The 19,375-nt window shown below is 36.8% G+C and overlaps 1 protein-coding gene across 1 annotated transcript; it reads left to right on the top strand.

Annotated features, from left to right (window-relative positions):
• The first annotated feature begins 5,088 nt into the window (after positions 1-5,088).
• LOC140812356 (uncharacterized) lies at positions 5,089-14,925 on the top strand. Its single transcript, XM_073170603.1, has 7 exons — positions 5,089-5,365; positions 5,901-6,010; positions 6,098-6,161; positions 13,997-14,012; positions 14,235-14,271; positions 14,407-14,448; positions 14,534-14,925. The coding sequence occupies exons 2-7, from the start codon at positions 5,986-5,988 to the stop codon at positions 14,617-14,619; spliced, it is 270 nt and encodes an 89-aa protein (XP_073026704.1). The 5' UTR covers positions 5,089-5,365; positions 5,901-5,985; the 3' UTR covers positions 14,620-14,925.
• Positions 14,926-19,375: the final 4,450 nt, after the last annotated feature.

The raw sequence follows: 19,375 nt of genomic DNA, 5'->3' as shown, positions 1-19,375 counted from the left end.
TAAGTTGAATGAGTAAAAATATTTTGGTTGAAGCATTTTATCAAACACTTGGTATGCAATAATTTTGTATTTGAAGAACACATAAAATGATTCAACAAGGCTCCTTTAAAAAAGTGGAAATGAATAGTAATGCCACAAAAAAATAGATGAATTTGTTTATGGATGTTCGGAGATTTCAAATTCTCCTACGTCACCCCTTCTTCCCCTTGGGAAGTATTCAGTAGAAGACTTTGATTTATACAAATCTTTGTACAAACCCACTCCATAAGGGCAGCACCGAACTAGAACTTCTAGCACTCAAGATTATAGACATCACCTCACAATCAGCATATTGTTTAATGTCTCATATGCAAAGACTACAAACACAATGTTTTACGTCTTTGTGTAAAGACTCACTCAACTAATATTTGAATTTCAACTCTCTTGTATATGTGTGAGTGATTGTATGTAAGGAATTTATCCTTTACAATGTACATATCAAATGTATCCTCAGGCAAAGGTTTTTGCTCTCAACTAGCTGATTTCTTCATGCTAACTGTCCATGCTTTGAATCCTCTTTAAAAACTCTTGTTTGATCTTTAAGATGTTGTATTTATAAGCTCCAACAATGATATATACGTAAGACACAAGAATATGACTGTTTGGAAAGTTTCTGTACTGTTTCTGAAATTGCAACGGTCAAATTCTCCTTGCTGGACATATTCCCAACTGGTCAACTCAACTGGTCGTTCAGTTCAACGGGATAGCAGCTGGTTCAGTTCAGTTCAGTTGGTCAGCTGCTTGTCCGGTTCAACATCTTAAGCTTTGATTTAGACTTTGACTTCTGAAGATGATTTGTAGATCATCGTCTTATATTTCAAACACATACTGAATTTCTTTATTCCAATAACTGAGATGAGAGATATGACCAAAATACCGCAACTGCTCATACCCAACTGATTGTTGTTTTGTACAATCAGCTCGGTACTTCAGCGATCAGTTAGACCTTGATAACTTACGAATTTGCCCAACTGACGTGAAATAAGACTTGTTTAAAATTGCGTTTTCTGATCAATTCAATTTGCGGATTGTCATTCAAATCATGCACTTGAGAGAGATCATCAAAATACCGAAGCTTGCCAGAAATTTAGTTTGTGCAGAATTCAGTTTCAGCTTGCTTCTTGTTTTAATAGCTTCACACTTGAGTAAATATGTTAGAAACACAATAACAAGTTTTGTTAACATCAAAATCAAGATTGCGAACATGAAATGTTCCAACAAATATCATCAACATATATTTGCACAAGTAAAATATGACCATTCTTTGAAAACGTGAACAAAGTCTTGTCAACTGATCCAACAATAAAATCATGATCAGTTAGAAATTTTGAAAGTGTTTCATACCAAGCTTTGGAGCTTGTTTAAGACCATATAATGTTTTGTTCAAGTGATAAACATGATCAGGAGGAATGTGATTAACAAAACCTTGTGGTTGTTCAACATACACTTCTTCCTGCAACTGACCATTCAGGAATGCATTCTTGACATAAATTTGATAGACTTTGAAGTCTTTGAATGAGGCATAAGTAAGGAACATTCTGATTGCTTCCAGTCTTGCAACTGGTGCATATGTCTCGTCGTAATCAATTACTTCTTCTTGATTATATCCTTGTGCTACAAGACTCGCTTTATTGCGCACAACTGAACCTTTTTCTTTCAGTTTGTTTCTATAGACCCACTTTGTACCTATAATGGTTTTAGAAACTGATCTTGGAACTAAATTCTAGATATTGTTGTGGGTAAACTGATTTAGCTCTTCTTGCATAGAATTTGTCCAGTTAGGATCAGCAAGAGCTTCATCAGTTTTATTTTGTTCCAGTTGGGAAACGAAAGCTGAATGAATAAATAAATTAATCATTTGATTCTGAGTTCTTACCGGATCAGATGGATTACCTATCACCAATTCTGGTGGGTGTGATTTCTTCCATCTGTATTCAGCATTGTTTGGATCAATTTCAGCAACTGGTTCAGACGGCAACTGAACATTTTCTTCAGTTTCAGTTGCTGTTGCTTCAGTTGGTATTAAAATTTCATCATTTTGCTCCATCAACTGATGATCAGGAACAATTTCTTGTTCAAATAATTGATCCAGTATCTCTGGTTCTGGTGTTTGAAGGAGATTTCGATTGATATGAACTTCTTCTTCACTATCATCCTCCAAACATATATCTGTAAAGTGATCAACTAGCTCAACTGGATCAGTTGGCTTATCAGTTAGTCCCGATTCATCAAACACAATATGAATTGATTCTTCTACATTTAAACTACATTTATTAAAGACTCTATAGGCTTTACTAACTGATGATAACCCAAAAATATTCCCACTGCAGATTTTGAATTAAAAGTTTTCAAATAAATTTTTCCATTATCATGAATAAAACATCTGCAGCCAAATATTCTGAAATAAGACACCAAACTTTTATGTCCATGCCAGATGTAATATGACATTTTTAAATGATTTTTGTTAATCATTGATCTGTTCTGAGTGTAACATGCAGTGTTTACTGCTTCTGTCCAAAATCTTTGAGAAATACCAGAATCAGCAAACATTGTTCTAGCAGCTTCTTAAAGAGTTCAATTTCTTCTCTCAGCTACACCATTTTGCTGAGGAGTTCTTGTTGCTGAGAGCTCATGCTTGCTTAATCCCAATATTTTCTAAAAATTGTGAAAGATTTTGATTGACGAATTCATTCCCTCGATCAGACCTTATTATGTCAATACCAACTGATTTTTCATTTAATAATCTTTTGAAAAGTTTAATCAGTTGTGCAACAGTTTTGTCTTTTGATTTAAGAAAAATAACCCAAGTAAATGTGAAAAATCATCAACGATTACCAAAGTGTATTTCATTCCCACTAAGCTCGTGACTGGTATTGGATCAAAAATATCCATATGCAGTAGTTCTAAGCATCAGGAGGAAGATTTACTACCCTTGTTTTTAAATGAAGATCTTACTTGTTTACCAAACTGACATGCTGAACAAATTTTTCTTTGAAAAATCTATTTTAGGCAGACCAGTTACAAGATCATGGTTACTCAGATGAGCAATAGACTTAAATTTTAAGTGGTTCAAACTTTTATGCCACAACCAGCTTTTAGAAGATTTTGAAGCTACAAAACATACTGGTACATTAGGTTGATTAGTCCAACTGACTTTGTAAGTATTGCCACTACGGTTGCCATTCACAATGATCTCACAGTTGAGTTTTTAACGTGCACGTGTGTTTGTTGAACTGGACTAAGAAATTATTGTCACATAACTGACTGATTCTAATCAAGTTATACTTCAAATTATCAACCAGTAAGACATCTTTTGTTGGAAACAAAATTACGGCGTTTGACAAATTGCGAACCAATTGATTATGAAAATAACCAAACTACGCGACTGAATCCAGCTAACTTTCGAAGAGAACTAACTGATCAGTTGATTTATTCAGGTGTGAACTTACAGATCATTCAGCTGATACACGTCATTAACAACAGACAGATAGTACCACAGTCTGCAACTATTAGTAGAACACCGCATTTCAGAGTTTGCAGAGTACGACTGTCAGAGCATATCAGCGTGACAAGCAACGGACATAAAGATTCAAACGTTATTTAATATTACCGTTGAAAGGGAAGCCTATAAATGGGTAAAGAAGACTGCTGAGAAAAGTGTGTGTGAACTACTATTCCATTCCAGCTTGTTCCTACTCTGCTGAAATCACCACTCGTATTTGAATATCAAAAGCTCACTCCTATCAGATTTATCAGTAGCAACCAAGACTACACTTACGAGCTTGTTAGCACCTTGAAAATCATTGTTTGGTATATTCAGTTGTGTTTCATTCAGTCACACACTGTTAAAGCTTTTGTGAACTAAGATTTTCAGTTTGGCAATGTTAAGTCCAAACTGAAGTGGGTCAGTACAACATATGTATTCGATCAAAGTCTTTTAGTGATAAAAGGGGTGACGTAGAAGTTATTCTATTCTCCGAACATCCAGAAACAAACTGTGTGCACACTATTTCAGTTATCGTTTTTCATTCAGTTATTCTATCTTTCAGTCAGTTTACTTCCGCAACTATTTTTAGTTAAACTGATTGTCATCTACTGAAATGATACCGAGCATCAGTTTGTCACTAAACTGAACTCATTATTAGAAAAGAATTCATTATCAGTAAGTGCTCATTCAACCCCCCTTTCTAAACACTTATTACCTTTGTAACCGATCCTTTCAAGTGGTGTCAGAGCAGTTGTATCTTGTCTAAGAATATTTCTATCCAAACGTTTCATTATGTCTTCCTTCAACAAGATCCAAATGTTTTCCAAAGAGGATTTCGATGATTGGAAAATCAGGATGCAGGCTCACTTAGCTGCACAAGACGATGATATGTGGTACGTCATCACTGACGGACCAATGAAGATTCTGAAAGCCAACACAGCAGTCGCGATCACAGATGGGGCACCTCACAGAATTGAAAAGCCCAGAGATGAGTGGACTGCTGAGAATAAAAGAAAAGCAAATCTGGACAACGTAGCAAAGGATATATTGTATAAAACGCTGGACAAAGCAACGTTCAGTAAAATCAAAATGTGCAAGACAGCCAAAGAGATTTGGGAAAAGCTGATCCAACTTTGCGAAGGTAATGAACAAACCAAATAAAATAAACTTTATGTTGCTGTCACTAGTAGAAAAATCGGATTTTAGTTCGGCAGGCTTTACTTCGGCAATAATAAATTACGAAGTAATACATTACCAATAACGTCAGTAATAACACAAGCGAAGTAAAATAATACACGGGCTTCACTATATATTTTTATTATATTTTACTTCGGCATATCAATGTTGATGAAGTAAAAAATAAGAAAAATAAATTCATACTGAAGTAATAAGATGAACCACGCAGATTAACAAAGTAAATAAACTATACTGAACAACCGATTTAATCAGACGGATTGTTAAAAACCGTCGCTAGTAGCGACGGCGTTTTAGAAACCGTCGCTGATTAATATCGATCATATCACATATCTTTCAGAGATGAGCTCATTAGATCGATCCACATTTTCCTTCAAAATTAACCCTAACACCACGCCGTTCCACTCACCGCCGTTCGCTTCGAACCACCAACACCACCGCCGTTCCACTCATCGAGAGGGAAGCAAAACACCACCACCACCACCACCGTTCAAAGCACTGAGACGGAAGAAGCGATTGAGATACACCGGACCTAATACTGTTTATTTTTTGCTGCTTTCACCTATGAATATAATTTTATTGAAGTGCTGTTGATGAATGCATCCAGGTGTATCAAGATAGCAATCGTTCACGACATTGCAGAAGGTTATTTCGTGATTCAGATTTATTTTTGCTAATTTATTATTAATGTTTTACAGTAGCAAATAGTATCAGTACCTTCTTCATTTCTCAAAAGTATAACCTACTCACTTTGTATTCGTCCTTGATGCCACCATCCTTTTTTTTTGTATCACAACACCTCAATATGTTTCATTTGATTTGCATCATTTTTGTAATATAATTATGTTCTGTGTTGTTTTTTCTGCTCATTTATAGTCTTTCTCCAGTTTTCTTTGTATCAATATCTCAAAACTGTTGTTATTTGTCGGTTTGACAACTATCTTGAGCATCATTGAGATAGGCTAAGTTAAAATCATCATTTCTGAAAAGAGTTTGGATCTGCTTGGATTGGACTATTTTTCTATAGTATTTATCAATGATTGGCTATAATATAATGTGATAGGAGAAAAATATGATGTGTTTATTAATCGGAAAGTTCCATGCATTTAAACTGATTGTCAGTTCACAAGTCCGGTCTTATGACCATTCAAATTGTTGAAATTTTTATTCTATTTTCTAGCTATTATTGGGGATATAACTCCATCTGATGGTGTGCCGAAGGAAGAAAAAAGTAGACTTGAACAAGTAGCTTTGGACGAGATGTCATGGTTCTTGGCGGAGGGATGAGAGGTTTGACCAAGGATTATGAATTATAAAAAATTTAATTATATCTTTGTTTATTTTTTATTGCATCAGCTTTTATGTTTAATTTTGCAGCTGAAGAGATTAAAGAACTATGGCTGGAGTATGAAAACAACTCGTCCTTGGAGGCCAATCTTGTAATGCCCGAGAAATTATCACCGTTAATCAAGGCTTATTGAGTTATAAGTTAACGTGATTACGAAAGGGCCAACGGAGGCACGATTTAAGATAATGTGTGGCCATTTATGTTGAATTTCAGAGTGTGTTGCCGAAGCAACACCGCACCTGCGGCCTTGCATGTACCGCACCCACGGTGCATGGACAGAAACTTGGTCAGTTTTAGCGAAGCAACACCGCACCCGCGGTGCGAACAAGACCGCACCCGTGGTGTAAGACCGCACCCGCGGTCTTGACATGTACCGCACCCGCGGTCATGTAATTTCGGAACAGATAAGATTGCCGAAGCATGAGCGCACCAGCGGCCTTACACCTACCGCACCCGCGGTGCGACGTGTTGTGCGAAAAATGGTGACACCTCTTAGCTTGCATGCACAAGTATATATATGCACGAATTCTTCAGAATCAGAAAGGGGAGAATCGAGAAAGTTACGGAGAAAAGAATTGAAAAATCCTTCCGCCTTTTGTGAAAGATCCGCCCATCCGATTTTGAATCTGACTGCGGTACTGAGTTCCTATCGACGTAGGCTACAACTGGACGTAAGTTTTGTTACGTTTTGACTTGTCTTGAAATTATGATGTTGCTAGAATTGAATACACGTCATATATGTTGTTCTTGACATGTTAGACAGCGTAGAATCGAAGTCAGATTAAGAAACGGACTGAATATGAACTTGTTATGATTTCAGAATGAGATTGAATAAGAATTGATATCCAGATTTAGTGGTTATCGATTATGAGATATTATAATTGATATCTGACTGATATGATAGGGCTGGATATATTGAGATTATGATGTTATGTTGTTGAAACAGAATTTGATTGAATTCTGTTTGTATCCAGTAGTAATTGAGTGGTGTATTGATACCATACCCTCGATATTGTTATTGTCAGACTGAGTATTGACAGGCTTGGGGTTCGAGACTTCGACAGAGCCAGGGTATCAGAAAGAAAGGTATAAATTAATGTTGTGTTGGGATTGCACAACTCGAGGAAGGTTTGACTCGAGTTTCCCTAAATCACATACTTAGTTTATTACATTGATTCTTGTAATTGATAAGATTGATGTTTGTTGTCTATTGATTTATAGCCACTGCATGTGATGACTGCTGATTCGCTAGTCATTGACTGATTTGCTTAGATACTGAATGCATGTATTGACTACTGAGTCGTTGAGTCATAGGCTGATTCGTCTAGTTACCGGCTGATTCGTCTGGTTATTGACTGATTCGTCTAAACTTAAGCTGATTCGCTTAATTACCAGCTGATTCGTCTGGTGATTGACTGATTCGTCTAAACTTAAGCTGATTCGCTTAATTACCAGCTGATTCGTCTGGTGATTGAATGATTCGTCTAAACTTAAGCTGATTCGCTTAATTGCAGGCTGAGTTGTCTGATTATTGGCTGATTCGCCTAATTACCGGCTGATTCGTCAGGTTATTGACTGAGTCGTCGATTCTGCGGCTGATTCGCCCAGACATTGGAGATATTAATTATATCGATGCCGTTTAGGGATTGATTCATTCCTATCGACTGAGATTCGATATAATTACCTATATACAGACATCGGGATCCCTAGGATAGAGTTGAGTCGAGTCTGAGATGATGCGTCAGTTGAGTCGAGTCTGAGACGACGTGTCGATTGAGTTGAGTCTGATATGACATGTTGATTTACAGCTTTATATCATTCATTGTTGCTGAATTGCTACATGTTAATGATAACTGATATATGCTTTTGTATATGTTTTTATATGACTGCATGTTTACATTGTTTATACTGGGATATTGATATCTCACCGGAGTTATCCGGCTGTTGTCTTGTTTTGTATGTGTGCATGACAACAGGTGGGGCTGGATCAGTGTCAAGAAGAGGATGAGAGAAGATTAGATAGCGTGGAGATCCGGGCTTCGAAGCAACATAGGATTCAGCACTGATATGTAGTTGAACCTAGTTGAATTCTTGTAGATAACACAAGATTTGTATGTTCATGTTTAATATGTAATTTGATTAAATTACATTACGTTTCCGCTTTGTATTTGAAAAAAAAAAAAATTAGACCCTGTTTTATAATTGATTAATTAGTCCCAATAATGATGAAGAACTTGATTAGCGTCCGGGTCCCCACAACAGGTGGTATCAGAGCTATAGGTACTAGAACCTAGAGTTCTTTAGAGTGAGATAGAAGAGGCTAGTGAGCGGGGTAGATTGAATTTTCTTTCCTTGCTTGTGATTGCTAGCATGACTTACTGCTTTATCTAATACATGTTACTTGACTTTTCTGATTTGATTTTGTAATATGTATTATTGGGAACGAATCTGAATTGATTTTCGATCAGCAGTAAGATGATCGGAGGAGAGACTGAATTGAAACTGATGTGTTGGATTGGGTTATTAATCCTTTTGAGTTTCAGATATGCCTCCTAGACGAATCCCAGAACAGGGTAGTACATCGAATCCTCCCATGGATGTAACACCGAATCCAATGGAAACCTTGTTGAAAAGGTTTCAGTCATTCAAACCACCCTCTCTGACGGGTACTGAGACATTAGTCGAGTGTGAGAGTTGGTTAGGTAGCATTGAGTTGCTGTTTGATTCACTGGAGTACCGTGATGAGCGCCAGATTAATTTGATTGGGCACCAGTTGCTGGATGTTGCACAAAGCTGGTGGATTACAATGAAGAGGGCCTTGGAGCAACGAGGTACGATTATTACTTGGGATGTATTTAAAACTGAGTTTTATCAGAGATTCTTCCCAATATCGTACAGAAAGGACAAGGGGGCGGAGTTTGCCAATTTGTGACAGGGTCAGCTGAACATTGAAGAATATGTGACCAAGTTCTCTACCTTGTTGAAGTTTGCTCCTCATGTGTCTGAAAATGACGAAGCCGTTGCTGATCAGTTCATCAATGGCTTGAATCCCGATATTTTTACATTGGTGAACACAGGGCGACCGAATAACTTTGCTGATGGCATGAATAGAGCAAAGGGCGCTGAAGCGGGCCTGATAAGGCAGAGAGGAGCTGAATTTGTTCCTCCAGTGTCGAGACCACAGCAACCACCTTCCAGATTTGAAAGTGGCAGTCGCAGTGGTGGAAGGAAAGATTTTCTGAAGGCTAGAGGAAAGCAGTTTAAGAAGTCTGGCGGCAGTTCTTCTAGTTCCAGTGGTCCCCAACAGATTTATACCGGGGCTTACTGCGGAAATTGTGGAGGGAGACATTCCACTGAGCAATGCCAAGGAGTACTTGGTAGTTGCCACTTCTGCAAGCAACAGGGACATTTTGCCAGAGTATGTCCACAGAGGGGTTCCCAAAGATCCCAGGGAGCTGAACCATCTGGACCAGCGGCACAGTGGAGTAGACGATCAGCTGCTGTTCCTTCATTTCAGCCAGCACCATCTCAGTCACTGCAGAGGCCAGGAGGAAGCCAGACAGTTGGCCAACCTCCTAGACAACAGGCCAGAGTATTTGCTTTGACTGAGGAGCAGGCTCAGGAAGTACCAGATGATGATGTTGCAGGTAACTGATTTGTTTGATTATCCTGCATATGTATTGAGGAATACCGGTGCTTCGCATACTTTTATTTCTGAGAGATTTGCATTGATGTATGCACTATCTGTTGAGTCCCTATTTACTGTAGTATTTGTTTCCTTTCATTTGGGAAAAGATCTTCTATCAGTGATTTTTGTTAGATCTTGTATACTACAGTAGGATGAGAATGAGATCGAGTTAGATTGTGTGGTAGCTTGTGTTGTGCTAGTGTTCTCTGATGTTGGGACTGCATTACTGATATGGATATGCTGACCGAGTACAGAGCTACCATAGATTAGTTCCAGAAGATGGTGAGAATCAGACCTGAGATGACCAAGAGATGAATATTGTACGATAAGAATTCTAGACTGAGAATTCCTTTGATATTTGTACTATGACTCGATTATTACAGAAAAGAGCAGAGTAACTCCTTATAAATTCAGTTGATTTACTGAAGTTGAGTCTATCATTGGCTGATTTACCAATGATAAGAAAGTTATTGATGTTTTCTCTGATAAGACTTCAGATCTGATTCCAATCAGAGAGATTGATTTTATCTTTGAGTTGATATAAGAACTATTGATATGGTGAATCCTGATTGAGACCGATTGCATTCAGGATGTGTTATATCTGAAGATGATATATTCGTTGATTTTCACAGAACTAAACCGTGATTAGGCAGCTGAGGTTGGCATCAGTGTCAGACAATTGCGGTTTATGAGTTTAGCATGTTTTGAATCTGATTGAATGTTGATGTTATTCTGAATACGTGTTTGAGACAGATTGTAGACAATGGAGATTATATTGTACCGTACGAACCAGAGCTGATTTTGAAACATTAAGCAGATCAAAAAGTTCATTAGAATGTTTAGAACTCAATATCGATAGTCAGAACAGAGTACCGATCAGAATATCAGGTAAGTAATACTGTATTGTATGTTAATAACTGATTTGTTTGTGCCTGATATCTCGAATGTGAAATGACATAGATTGTTAGAAAGGTGCAATACTTGATTCAGTAGGCATCCTGATAGCAGAAAATGTTTTGATAGAAACAGATGAGATTAGATATGGCAGAGTTTGGACTGAAATGTCTGAACTACAGACAGATAAAGATAGAAAGAAAATAAACCAAGAGATTGGTTATGTAACTTGTCGGTTCCTGAATGGAAATGAGATTACATTTCCAGGGATATCGTGATGAAGTTACTACATTTCTTTCGAAATTAAGTATGGATTGAGTTAGGAATGACAGACTGACCCAGTCTGCGAGTGCTAACTCGTACATGAAGATGTACAAATATGATATATGACTGAGATTTTTGTCAGAAAAGTAATTAGATTACACGGAGTGTTGAGAATTGATTAGATTAAACCGTGATTTTGGTTGATTCTGCACATTTGACCGAATGTACAGTAAGAGTTGGATACTAGATTATATCTGAATACTGAATAGTATTCACTATCTGACGGACAGTCAGAGTGGAGTATCCAGATTCCAGAACATAGGCTTAGAGTTGTAGTGTTTGATTTAACACTAATTGGCAGGATTTATTACCATGTTGTGAGTGTTTATACCACAACAGATATTAAATGAGTATGGGAATGACACTATTAGATACATTGTACGTTAAGAAGTACAGATTCCCTCTTTATTGAGATGATATCTCTGAGGTTCCAGAGATTCGACCTGACATGATCAGAGATATGACTAAAAAGATGAAGCTAAGTCAGAAGAAAATGAAAATAGCTCATGATAATCAGACTGAATATGCCAACGTCGGACGATGACTGTTGGTAACTGAGATTAAAGATCGAATATATCTTTGATTAGAATAAACTGACTCGATAACAGCTGATGATGTTGAGTTGTTATGAGTTGTGGTTGGGTATATACAGATGTTGTATAGCCAGTGTTGCTAGATTGACTTTATCAGAGCTATTTGTAGAGATAACATTTGATATAAGATTGAGATCTCAGAACAGATTTATTGAGATGAGTTTCTGATTTAAACTCTGTATACATATCTTCTGACATATCTGAATTGATTACTTATGAGTTCAAGGACGAACTCAGATTTAAGAGGGGGAGAAATGTAATGCCCGAGAAATTATCACTGTTAATCAAGGCTTATTGAGTTATAAGTTAACGTGATTACGAAAGGGCCAACGGAGGCACGATTTAAGATAATGGGTGGCCATTTATGTTGAATTTCAGAGTGTGTTGCCGAAGCAACACCGCACCTACGGCCTTGCATGTACCGCACCCGCGGTGCATGGACAGAAACTTGGTCAGTTTTAGCAAAGCAGGACCGCACCCGTGGTGCGAACAAGACCGCACCCGTGGTGTAAGACCACACCCGCGGTCTTGACATGTACCGCACCCGCGGTCATGTAATTTCGGAACAGATAAGATTGCCGAAGCATGAGCGCACCCGCGGCCTTACACCTACCGCACCCGCGGTGCGACGTGTTGTGCGAAAAATGGTGACACCTCTTAGCTTGCATGCACAAGTATATATATGCACGAATTCTTCAGAATCAGAAAGGGGAGAATCGAGAAAGGTACGGAGAAAAGAATTGAAAAATCCTTCCGCCTTTTGTGAAAGATCCGCCCATCCGATTTTGAATCTGACTGCGGTACTGAGTTCCTATCGACGTAGGCTACAACTGGACGTAAGTTTTGTTACGTTTTGACTTGTCTTGAAATTATGATGTTGCTAGAATTGAATACACGTCATATATGTTGTTCTTGACATGTTAGACAGCGTAGAATCGAAGTCAGATTAAGAAACGGACTGAATATGAACTTGTTATGATTTCAGAATGAGATTGAATAAGAATTGATATCCAGATTGAGTGGTTATCGATTATGAGATATTATAATTGATATCTGACTGATATGATAGGGCTGAATATATTGAGATTATGATGTTATGTTGTTGAAACAGAATTTGATTGAATTCTGTTTGTATCCAGTAGTAATCGAGTGGTGTATTGATACCATACCCTCGATATTGTTATTGTCAGACTGAGTATTGACAGGCTTGGGGTTCGAGACTTCGACAGAGCCAGGGTATCAGAAAGAAAGGTATAAATTAATGTTGTGTTGGGATTGCATAACTCGAGGAAGGTTTGACTCGAGTTTCCCTAAATCACATACTTAGTTTATTACATTGATTCTTGTAATTGATAAGATTGATGTTTGTTGTCTATTGATTTATAGCCACTGCATGTGATGACTGCTGATTCGCTAGTCATTGACTGATTTGCTTAGATACTGAATGCATGTATTGACTACTGAGTCGTTGAGTCATAGGCTGATTCGTCTAGTTACCGGCTGATTCGTCTGGTTATTGACTGATTCGTCTAAACTTAAGCTGATTCGCTTAATTACCAGCTGATTCGTCTGGTGATTGATTGATTCGTCTAAACTTAAGCTGATTCGCTTAATTACCAGCTGATTCGTCTGGTGATTGACTGATTCGTCTAAACTTAAGCTGATTCGCTTAATTGCAGGCTGAGTTGTCTGATTATTGGCTGATTCGCCTAATTGCCGGCTGATTCGTCAGGTTATTGACTGAGTCGTCGATTCTGCGGCTGATTCGCCCAGACACTGGAGATATTAATTATATCGATGCCGTTTAGGGATTGATTCATTCCTATCGACTGAGATTCGATATAATTACCTATATACAGACATCGGGATCCCTAGGATAGAGTTGAGTCGAGTCTGAGATGTCGCGTCAGTTGAGTCGAGTCTGAGACGACGTGTCGATTGAGTTGAGTCTGATATGACATGTTGATTTACAGCTTTATATCATTCATTGTTGCTGAATTGCTACATGTTAACGATAACTGATATATGCTTTTGTATATGTTTTTATATGATTGCATGTTTACATTGTTTATACTGGGATATTGATATCTCACCGGAGTTATCCGGCTGTTGTCTTGTTTTGTATGTGTGCATGACAACAGGTGGGGCTGGATCAGGGTCAAGAAGAGGATGAGAGAAGATTAGATAGCGTGGAGATCCGGGCTTCGAAGCAACATAGGATTCAGCACTGATATGTAGTTGAACCTAGTTGAATTCTTGTATATAACACAAGATTTGTATGTTCATGTTTAATATGTAATTTGATTAAATTACATTACGTTTCCTCTTTGTATTTGGACAAAAAAAATTAGACCCTGTTTTATAATTGATTAATTAGTCCCAATAATGATTAAGAACTTGATTAGCGTCCGGGTCCCCACAAATCTTGTTAAAGATTTCGATAAAGTATCTTATTCTTGCATTTCTATACCATGACTGAATTCAAATCCTAAAGCAATATAATACTTACATGGTTTCTAATTTTTTAAGGCTTTGATATACATGTACTAAGAAATTTCCTGTTTTTGTATTATAAAATTTTGCATGAATAGAACTTTGTTTTTAATTTTATACACCTTGGAGAAATATCTATCTGATGTAATTTCATTTCCCTTTATGCATTGTCAGATAGAAATGATTCTTCAAGCATTAGAGTATGAAACTGGTAAGTGATGGGTCATAAAAAATTTATTTGGTATAGTTATTTACACAGAAATTGGAAGAATATGTTCAGCTTGTGAGTTTTAGATCAGATTTCCATATTTGACATCAAATTTTTCTGTTTGTAATTTTCTCGCAGAGCATGGGAAGGTTTTGGACGAATTTTTTCTGTCGACAGCAGGTAATTCACTTCAAGACCGAATCGACCCTCATTTCATTACACTCAATCTCGTAAAGAATCATACTTGACTGAATATGTCATGCAGGTAAATTTCAAACAGAAATTGTAAAAAGTTGGGCAGCAGTGATCACTTCCAGAAGGAATTCAAGATTGGCAAATAGGCCTAACTAATAATGTATTATCCCGGTTCGTTCTTTATACACAATGACATCGGATCGTTTTTCTCTTGTCGTGGGTTTGGGATCGTGTTCGACTTATGATTCACATAATGTTGAAAAAAACTTTGTTTAAGGTTAATCAAATGATATACATGGAATACATCTCATTTTTCATATGAGATTATTCACTTAACAACGTGAAAAATCATATGTAGTTTATCGTAAATAATTGGATGTATCTGTCTTATAAACTTTTTTAACACCTTAAAAAGCAAATTAAAAAACATTAATAATATCTAATTATTCCTAACTTGCGTAAAATCCCCTCCAATCTTAGAATCAAATTTAGGTATGGAGCCAAATAATTTATCTTGATACACCTGGATGCATTCATAAACAGCACTTCAATAAAATTATATTCATAGGTGCAAGCAGCAAAAAATAAATAGTATTAGGTCCAGTGTAGTTCAAAGGAAAAACACCACCTCCGTTCGCTTCGAACTACTCTGTTAATAATTATTTTGATCGAGTTTCTCCTCGGTGCATTTTTTATTAGTCAGGCACTTCCCATTTTGTGAAAATCTTGTTTTGCTTGTGTCTTGTTGTTGAATTGACTGAGTTAAGCTAATTTTGATTCGTCTGTATGGAAGTGTAAATTTTGTGTGCTTTGGATGCGGTGGTGTTTGTTTTGTTTTTCTGGTTAAGGTTATATTGGTGGGTTTGAATGAGGAACAGATGTGTGCAATGTCGTGAGAAATGAAGGCTTGTATTGTCAAGAAATGGGGTGTGTTTTTGGTTTAGTAAGTGCAATTGTCTTCATGCAATTGGGGTAATCTGTAATGAATTTTTATCCGGTGTTATTTCAAGATGCAAATGAAATAAGTTCGTACTTTCAAATGAAACATGCCTCTAACAGTACTGATATATTTTATATCTGTCAATTTTTATTTGAAATAGAAGAATCTAATGTATTTTCTTTTTCAAATTTCAGTTTGCAGGATGCATCAAGAACCAATATTACACTCAATGTCAATATGACGAGGTCAGAAGTGAATGGAGTGAATTTGTTTACTCCTATGTAGGTGCTTAGATGGATAGTGTATGTTGGGATAAATATTTTGTTTGTCATTGTGGATTTTTGGATATACTTTTGGTTTTGTGGATACATTTTTTGGGTTACTTGTGGATTGATGAATATGTAATTGTGAATTCGTGGATATTAATCATATTAGTGTATTAAGTCATATATTGCAAATTCTGTAAAAGCGAAGTTGTTTAGCGCAATTACTTCACCAAAACACAAATTACTGAAGTCTTTCGAACCACTTACTTCGTCACTAAATGCAAATTGTCAAGTAACATAATATAAAATACTTCAACAAATAGGATAAATGCTGAAGTTATAGATAATATTTACTTCGGCAAATAGGATAAATTGTGAAGTTGTTTGTGTCTATTACCTCATCAAAATACATAACTACGAAGTCTTTCAGATGAATTACTTCGTCGATTATTGTAAATAATGAAGTAAAATATTATAAACTTCGTCGCTAAATAATAATTAAGACGGAGTTATATATAATATATTACTTCATTATTTACAATAATCGATGAAGTAAAACACATTTCTTACTTCGCCACCGGTCCAATTCTGGACCGGTTTTCGAACCGGCCAAATACTTCAGTATTTTCAAACATACAACTTTGGTTATTATGCGAATTAAAAGGTACATCTATTACTTCACGTCCATATACTTCAGCAATTAACTACCTTATTACTTCATTGAATACGCGAAGTAAAAAGCGATTTTTCTACTAGTGTGTGTAGAAGTTCGACAACATCAAAATGAAAGCTGGAGAAACGATGCATGAATATGATGAACGAACCAGCTGTATCATCAATGAGCTAAATACACTTGGAAAAAAGTATACCAACAAAGCAGTGGCATTAAAAGTGATCAGAGGTCTTTCCAAGGAGTGAGATGTTAAAACCATGGCACTGAGGGAGCCCAAGGATCTAAACAAGGTGGAGCTTCATGACCTATTTGCTGATTTGAAAGCCTATGAGTTTGAGCTACAAACTCGAGAAGGAGAAACCTCTACTTCAGCAGTCACAACTGCCTTAGCTGCTGTAAGAACTGAACCAACTGGTTCAATCGAGAAGGTTGCTGATCAACTAAGCAATGTAGCCATGCCATTGTTTATCAAAAAATTTGGAAGATTTATGAGGAAAAATCAGGGGAACTTCCAGAAAAACTATCATAGAAACAACTCTAAGGAGGAATCAAACACTTGCTACAACTATGGCAAACCTGGTCACTTCATTGCTGATTGTACAAACCAAAAAGTGACAGTCAAGGCTCAACTGAAAGAAAGAAGAAATCATATGAGCACAAGAGGAGACCCAAGGATGAGAAGAAGTCCTTCAGAAAGAAACATGAGGTACTTTTGGCTGAAGAGAGTAAATCAAAATGGGCAGAGAATGATAGCGAAGAGTCAGAGCTAGAAACCTCATGCAGTTCCAGTGATGGTGAGGAGGAAGTAAAGTGTCTAATGGCTGGTGATACAGAAGAGGAATCAAGCAGTCAACATGTATTTGACTTTGCCTCAACTGATTTCACTAGAGAAGAACTTATTTCAACTCTGCATGACATGGTTAATGAGTATCATAAGCTTGCCTTATCAATTGAAAAGGCTAGAGCAAAGCAAAATGATCCTATAGACAATAGAACTACAACTGATGCATCAGTTGATGTGTTGAGTCTTAAAGGAGAAATTGCTGAGCTCAAAGCTGAAAGAAGCATGAATCAATCAATGATTCAAAAGTTGATGCTTGAAAATTCAAAGCAAACTGAGCTTATTCAGGCTTGGAACAAATTATCTGTTGCATTAACTGATATACAGAACTCACAGAAATCAGTTACTGATAAAACTGGTTTGTGGTTCAGTAACCAAGATGAAATGGCTTCCAATGGTACTCAACCAAAACTGAATATGGATAAAGGGAAATACATTCACTTTGTCAAATCAGTTATGGTAAAAGAACAAATTGAGCAAAGTAAACTGGTTGAACAGCCAACTCAAAGTACAAACAAGGCTAGAAGATATGTTATTGGTCATAGCCCAAAAGTTGTGACTGACTCACACAGTCAGTCACCAAAAATTTTTAGCAAAAATTATTCTAATGGCTACTCCAATTACTATAACAGAAAGCCAGTTCAGAAAAGATATCAGCTAAACAATCAGTTGAACAAAGCAAAATCACATATTGTTTCATCTGCACGCTATACACCAAGCACACACAAATCGGGAAAAACCATCTGGAATACAGGAATTGGACAGTCAGTTAGACTGATCCAAGTCTGGATTCCTAAAGGACAAATCAATTTTGGACCCAAATAGAAAAGAGTACCAATATTATATCTTGTGTGTGATTGCAGGTATCAGGTACAAGCAAAGAATCAATCTGGTACTTGGATGGTGGATGCTCACGACACATGACAGGAGATGCAAACTTGCTATCTCAACTGATCAAATACACTGGCCCAAACATCAGTTTCTGAGATAATTCCAAAGGTAAAACCGTGGGTAATGGTAAGCTTATCCATGGTAACTTTATAATTAATTATGTTTTATTAGTTGAGAATCTCAAGTATAATCTGATTAGCATCAGTCAGCTATTCTATAATGGATTCTCAGTTCAGTTTGACAAACACTCGTGTTCAGTCAAAGGCTCAGCTGACGAGATCATCCTAACTGGAAAACGGTGTGGAAACACTTACAAAGTTAGTTGAAATGATCAACCTTATACACCGGTATGTTTAGTTTTTTCAAAATTTTCTCAAAACTAGTTGTGGCATAAGAGATTAAACCACTTGAATTTAAAATCTATTTCATAACTGAGTATTCATGATCTTGTTACTGGTTTGCCAAAAATAGATTTTACCAAAGATAAAATTTGCTCAGCATGTCAGTTTGGTAAACAAGTAAAATCTTCTTTTAAGAACAAAGGCCATAAATCTTCTTCCCGATGCTTAGAACTGTTTCATATGGATCTATTTGGTCCAATACCAGTCATGAGTTTAGGGGGAATGAAATACACCTTGGTGGTTGTAGACGATTTTTTGAGATTCACTTGGGTTATTTTTCTCAAATCCAAAGACCAAACTGCTGCTCAACTGATCAAGCTTTTCAAAAGATTATTAAATGAAAAATCGGTTGGAATTGATAGAATCAGATCCGATCGAGGAACTGAATTCATCAATTTCAAATTTTTTAGAAAATGCTGGAATTAAGCATGAGCTCTCAGCAGCTAGAACTCCTCAGCAAAATGGTGTAGCTGAAAAGAGAAATCAAACTTTTTAAAAAGCTGCGAGAACAATGCTTGCTGATTCCGGTATTTCTCAAAGGTTTTGGGCAGAGGCAGTGAACATTGCGTGTTATACTAAGAACAGATCAATGATTAATAAGAATCATTTGAAAACACCTTATGAGATCTGGCATGGACGAAAAAGTGTGGTTGCATACTTCAAAATATTCGGCTGGAGACGTTTTATACTGGACAATGGTAAAAATCATTTAAAAGCCTTTGATGCAAAATCTGCAGAGGAAATATTTCTTGGGTACTCATCAGTGAGTAAAGCTTATAGAATTTTCAAAAAAAACACTTTGAATGTTGAAGAATCTATCCATGTTGTATTCGATGAATCTACACTAACGATTAAGCCAAATGATCCAGTTGAGCTAGTTGATAGATTTACAGACATCAG

This window comes from Primulina eburnea, chromosome 1 (assembly GCF_022965805.1).
Source record: "Primulina eburnea isolate SZY01 chromosome 1, ASM2296580v1, whole genome shotgun sequence".
NCBI lineage: Eukaryota > Viridiplantae > Streptophyta > Magnoliopsida > Lamiales > Gesneriaceae > Primulina > Primulina eburnea.
The sequence above is the reverse complement of the archived record's forward strand: the minus strand, read 5'-3'. Positions and strand labels throughout refer to the sequence as shown.